This window comes from Nanorana parkeri, unplaced genomic scaffold, assembly GCF_000935625.1.
Source record: "Nanorana parkeri isolate BGI_ZX_2015 unplaced genomic scaffold, ASM93562v1 scaffold1211, whole genome shotgun sequence".
NCBI classification, from domain to species: domain Eukaryota; kingdom Metazoa; phylum Chordata; class Amphibia; order Anura; family Dicroglossidae; genus Nanorana; species Nanorana parkeri.
In genome coordinates this window covers 391,947-397,946 of record NW_017307479.1, presented here as the reverse complement: position 1 = coordinate 397,946, position 6,000 = coordinate 391,947, and the positions used below count along the sequence as shown (strand labels likewise).

Here is a 6,000-nt window from a genome sequence, read left to right as displayed (position 1 = left end):
CTAGACAGCAGAAGATCTAGCACTTCTGTGGTCAGCACCCTCTGGTGCTGTGTTTCCTAAACTGTGATGTGTACCGCTCCTGTTACTTAATCTCATTGATGATGGGATGATGCAGGAATCAGGATTTCTGAGTTAAACTGCCTTCTGGTAAGAAAATAGAGGGAAGGAGAGGTAGAGAAAAATACACTTCAGAGAGATCAATAGTGCATTTACACTGGAAATCCCTCTTCAAAAGTGTACTGTCATACATATGTAACACTGTTCAAATGTTGACATTGCCAAGATAACGTGAACATTGCATTGCGGAGCTACATTTAATGCTTAAAGACAAACTCCATCCAAGGCTTCTTTTTTCTCCTTTGGACTATATATCCAAATTTTCCCACAGTAGGAAGTATCTCCATTCTCTCCCACAATGCACCAAAGTGTCATCTACTTGCTCCTGGACTCCCATATACTTGTTTATTTTACTATGCTATATGCAACGCCTAAACTTTTACTTGCCCATGATTTTTATCATTCAGTAACACATATTTTTAAAATAACATGATAATACGTAGCAATTTACTGTTAATACTACACTGTAAAACAATAACATAATACACAAATTAAAAATATTAAGCTTATAAATCAATAAAATTATGCTTATTTTGGTGATGTTTTAAAGCATGGTGAGCATTCTGCCGAAACCAGTTGATTGTTCTGCCAAAAAGCATTCAATTTCCACAAGCTTGATGGACCAATAGTCGGAGGCAAGAAAAAGGTAAAGTTTGGTGATTTGGTTATATGGCTTTGTTTGTGCATTGGTTGAGAAGTTCCCACATTCTCTTTAGGGCTCTCAGCCTTTCAGGCCTAGCAAGCGAGCAATGTTAAGCACATCATCCCTAGTAAGATAGCAGCCACAAAGCTGTCTGTAGCCTGTGAAGGACTCCCGTCCGTGTAAGACCCTCCAGTTATCAACAAACAGCACCTGAAACAAGAACATTTAGTGGAATAATTAGTTACAACAGGAATACATATAAAAATACAAGTTCCACCATGATAGTCCTCCAAAACTACAGGTGTGTGGTGCTAAGAAATGTAACTTAGCACCACACACCTAAAACTAAAATATCACTTTTGGTGGATCCTAATCATGTGAATTATTTAGCACAAATTAATGGGTGTTATGTATAAAAGGTTAAAGCACCGTTTTGATCACAATAAAACTTAGATGCTACTCCTCATTCCTGTCTGAATCAATACCTTCAATGTCAGGAGCCATTAAATAATGATTTTCTACGCAGACGTGAGTTCTATGAAGTGTTAAAAAGCATGTGTTTGCAATGAAAACACAGAAAACAGAAGCTGCGGGCATTTCAAGCTGCCTTTAGCTCAACCTATCTCTCGTGACAAATGACCAATTTTGGCAAATAAAAATATCCAAAAGATATAAAGATATAAAGACAATTGTGATATAGTTTTGTTTGGAAGTTGGCTTAACCTTCCTGGCGGTAATCTCGAGTGTGGCTCGGGGGTAATTTTCAGTACCAATAGTGGTAACCCCGATCCACACCCGGGATTACACTGTAGCGTACACTGTAGCGTTCCCTTACCTTGTCCCTACAAGCCCCCGGCATCCGTCTTCCGGGTTCCTTCCCTGCGAGCGCCGGCGTTGCAGGGGGGTGGAACCGGGGGACAATTTTAAAGTGAAAAATAGAAAAAAAATACTGATATAATCAGACCGCCAGGGAGGTTAAAGTGTATGTAAACTCTAAATCTTTGTATGGCATCATGTCTCACTGTATACAGTTTTCTTAAGTAAACTGTTTTTTTGTGAATCTGTTGCAAAGTTTCTTACCTGGAGATCCATCCACTACTACTTCTTTTTGCAGGATGACAATGATATACCCCTGCCCATCTAACAGACAAAATAGGTTACTCAATGGCCAACTGAAGAAGCACACACAGCAGGCTGACAATGTTACTGCTAATTGCAATGAAGTGGCTTAGTTTTGTCAGTCTGCAACAGTGCGGTTACTGGCAGCATCTCCTGGAAGGAAACTTTCCAATCTTTGCAAACAACAATTTGCTTATGAAAACTGCATACAGTGGATGATGGCAAACATTCTGAAAAATAGATTTGGGTTTACATACATTTTAATGTAAATCTGTAATTTACCATTTCCAGGCAAAGCAATAGGCATGGATGCTTATAGTCTCCACCAAGGCTGCATGTAACAGGGTGAGAACAGAGGAGCATAACTGGGAGACAGTTGTCACCACAGCAGCTTAGGAGCAGTATTAGAAGCCAATGGGAGCTCTGCTCCAGTGTACAGTAGAGAGAACAGAGTAATAACCTCATCAGTGTACTGATGCCTCTTCACTATCCATTCAGCAGGCTGGGTGCATGCCCATGGCCATGATGTGCTGCTAAAGCAGTGTAGGTCAAGCATTTGAGTGTGTCTGAATGCCTGGATTATTAATCTGCGGCAGGAGGTAAAACATATAACACTCAAACGTCAGGTGGTCATAATAATCTGGCCACTCAGTGTATACTTTAACTATATGCCTAGTTGTTTATCTTCAACTTTAAAGATAACATTTAGACAGAGAAATTACCTTTACTGACCTACATAATGCAAATTACTACAAGCTACTACTAACCTTTTTTGCTTTGTACACCGCACCCTGTGCAATGGCTGCTTTTGTGGTATCCTGTGAGGCAATGCATTTATAATTTTTGTGTATAAATATCTTCCGCTATCACAGCAAACTCAGATTTGATAAGTTCCTGTTTATGCTTGAGAGCACTAGAAGGCTAAGGGCATGTGTAAGCAAATGCAACTTGCTTCCAGGTGCATTCGATGGCAGTTTGAGACAATTCTGAGCTCATTGACAAGTTCATCTGACCATCTTCTGACCAGCCTCTGACTTCTTTCTAAGCTCTGTGCTGCTTTTGCATTTGTATTGACTTGGAGATGGAGATGTATGGAGAGAGAAGTTCTGATGCGCACAGAAGCCAATTAACACAGGCCCTGAAGCAAAAAAACGAATACCAAATCCAACAGCAGCAGCTAGCAGGTGTTAGAGCTGCTTAGGGTTTCCTGCCAACTCTCCAGCAGGAGCTAGCAGCTGTTAGAGCTGCTTAGGGTTTCCTGACAACTCTCAACATTCTAGTATTTGACATTAGGCAGGCCCATGACCCCCATCTTGCAATACAATGCCTGCTCCTGAACTGCCAAGCGCTTAGTGATCTCGGTAGTTGCAGGCACAGTGGAGAAATTCATCCTAAAAATTCACAGCAGAAGCAGTAAAATAGTCTATATAGGTTCTCTCAGCAAGGTTATAATGGTTCTCTCAGCAATTAAGCCCCCCTGTTCCTTCTCTTAGAACACTTGCTGTGTTTAGTTTAGAGATTGCAAGGCTGCCAAATCAGTACTGGGAGGGGAGCAAGATGAACTCGGTTGCTGAATCACTGCTGGGAGGAGGCAGTAGTGTGAGCTGAGCTGCTGATAGAAAGACTTGGATAACCTCGGAGCTCCTGTTGTGGACTTTGTGGTTTAATAGCTCCAGAGTGTCTGAAGCTACAGAAGTCAGCAAGAGCTTAGTGTACAGATAGTACTTAGTCAGAGAAGCACAGGCTTCTGCAGCAATAAAGGACTTTTCTAAACAGGATCCTTTTCTAAACAGGACCAATGTAACAGAAACCACATTTCTGCACTGGAGAACATATGTTGGCAAATGTCAGCAAATATTTTTCTGATTTCTAAGCAGTGAATCTGTAAGTACAGTGAATGTTACCTGGTAAATGTTCCATGAATGCATCAAGGAATACATAATGCCCCTCAGTGATACATAGCTTAGTAATAGGGATTGGATCCGTCAGGAAATTCTTTTTTTACTGTACACAGAAATGTTTTTTCGCTCTCTTCACATACCTTGCCTGGTTTTAGTTTCACCCACAGCTCATTCTCAGGCCTCCTCAGCTCATTGGTTAGGATTCGGTGTGCAGAATACCAACGATGCACCAAGTCATAGGGCACTGTGTTGATGACAGCACGATCATAGTTGTTGTACCTGAAAGCAATTTTGTTTTGTTAGTGTAACAGGAATTGCCCACACATATTTTCTGAAGCTAAAGCCCAGCTTCGGACATATATAAACCACCATACTATTCCCCCCCCTCCCCCCTCAACTGCAACTGATTTTTGACACTACCCACAGGAGCTCTTTTTTTAGACACCGAAGTCTGACATCCATGTTTCTTGTCCCCGCGACATTTGGAGACTGGTGACCCAGCTTTGTCTGTGCTCGTGCTAACCAGTTCCCTCTTAATGGGTCATCATGCTGGCCAGCCAATAGGAAGTGTCTGTTAGGGAATTCTCATGTAGACGGCTAAGGGATCTGTCCTTATCAAGGCCTTGGGAACAGACACAGATCCACACTCGTGTAGAATCAGTACATGTTCAGTTTATTATTTGACAAACAGTAATATATAAGTCAGATATGAGGATGTACAGCGGAAATACTTAATGCAAGCATGAGTATTCATTTTACAAGTAACTTTACTTCGCTATCTGGCATTCTCAATATGCTATATTCTAAATAGAAAAGGTGTGAACTTACTGCATAGAAAAAGAGGAACTAAAATTATGGAAACTAACTGAATGCATTTAAAGCTGACTTTAATATCATATCTCAATTTCAAAGTGAACCTGTCCCAATACAAAGAACCTAATTGGTATTCAGGAGAACCTGTATTAAGGAAAACCTGTATTCAGGAGAACCTTTCAGTGCCCATGTCAATCAGGCAGTAAAGTAGACACCTAAAGAAGGCCTGCTCCTGCTCTGCAGGAAAGAACACGGAAGACTTGGGACCTGATGCACAACTTAACCATGGATTTAGGATAAGAGAAACTGGCTTTTACTAGGCTGATACTGATACCAGGTCAAATCCAGGTACTTACATTGTTTGTATTTAACAAAACACATTTGATTATATATTCATACATATAGAGTGGTATTAGTTTGTATATCTGCTTGGAGTTTAGCTTTAAGCCCTTTTCCTTATTAGCATGTGCCTTGGCCCTACTCTTTAATTCTTTTAAGCAGCTCCTAATTTGTCATCTATACAGTTCGTGGCCTTGGGAATATCTTATTGCTGTAGACAGCAACAGAATGATTACAACCCCTCACAGGGTAAAATGAAAGCCTCAGCGTCACTGAAGATAGATTGAGGATGAACATTACAGACTGACTCAGTTCTACTTTAAATCCTGACATGTGTATGTAAACATCAGCCTGAACTAGTGAGCACTATAAATCAACAGAATTTTTACAAAAGAGGTTGAGAGAAACTACAAAATATGTCAAAAGGAGCCTAATGCTCCACCTGCTGTGGGATATTCATATGCAATACTTAACCTTCACCTAAAATAAAAAAAAACTACACTTTAACATTTTTAGTCCTGCCGTAATAGAAGATAATATTGGTTGATTGATGGATTTTTGTAACTTGAATTATTTTCCCCTTTTCATGATTTTGGTGTGTCCCCCTGTTCCCTCTAAAGTTTTCACATTTTACTTCTTGCCACATATGATCTGGACAAACACAGAGACCCTTTGGGAACAGAAAATGGCCACTGCACTCTGTTTGTAACTGACAATTATGCATAGTGCAGATCACAGTAGCCTCAAAATATTTTTTTTGATTTAACCAACCCCCACAGCATAAAAAATGCAGACTGAGAATCATGCAGGGAATTAAAGCAATGGTCTCATTTTAACATAAGGTAACTTTTAAATAAAATGCAAAAGGACATGTGAAGAATCAATTTATAACTCACTGTCTTGTATGTAGAGGCATGGGTGAAATACTGAGGCTGCCTCGGCTGACCTCACCTTGAGAAGATGCTAATTGCCTGGCCCTATTGCTAACTTTACTGCTTGCACATGGCACATTTCGAGTTACCAAGCTGCAGTTGATTTCTGTTGCTACTGCAATGGCGACTTTTTTTT

The 6,000-nt window shown here is 40.3% G+C and overlaps 1 protein-coding gene across 2 annotated transcripts in view; it reads right to left on the bottom strand.

The window, feature by feature from the left end:
- Positions 1 to 835: 835 nt before the first annotated feature.
- The window catches only part of TMLHE (trimethyllysine hydroxylase, epsilon), a 29,777-nt gene continuing 24,612 nt past the window's right edge, over positions 836 to 6,000 (bottom strand). For both annotated transcript variants that reach the window (XM_018568569.1, XM_018568570.1), the window contains exons 7-8: positions 3,921 to 4,059; positions 836 to 970 (exon numbers count right to left, since the gene is read on the bottom strand). In XM_018568569.1, the coding sequence (XP_018424071.1) occupies positions 839 to 970; positions 3,921 to 4,059 (271 nt within the window). In that variant the 3' untranslated portion in view covers positions 836 to 838. The remainder of the gene's footprint in view (positions 971 to 3,920; positions 4,060 to 6,000) is intronic.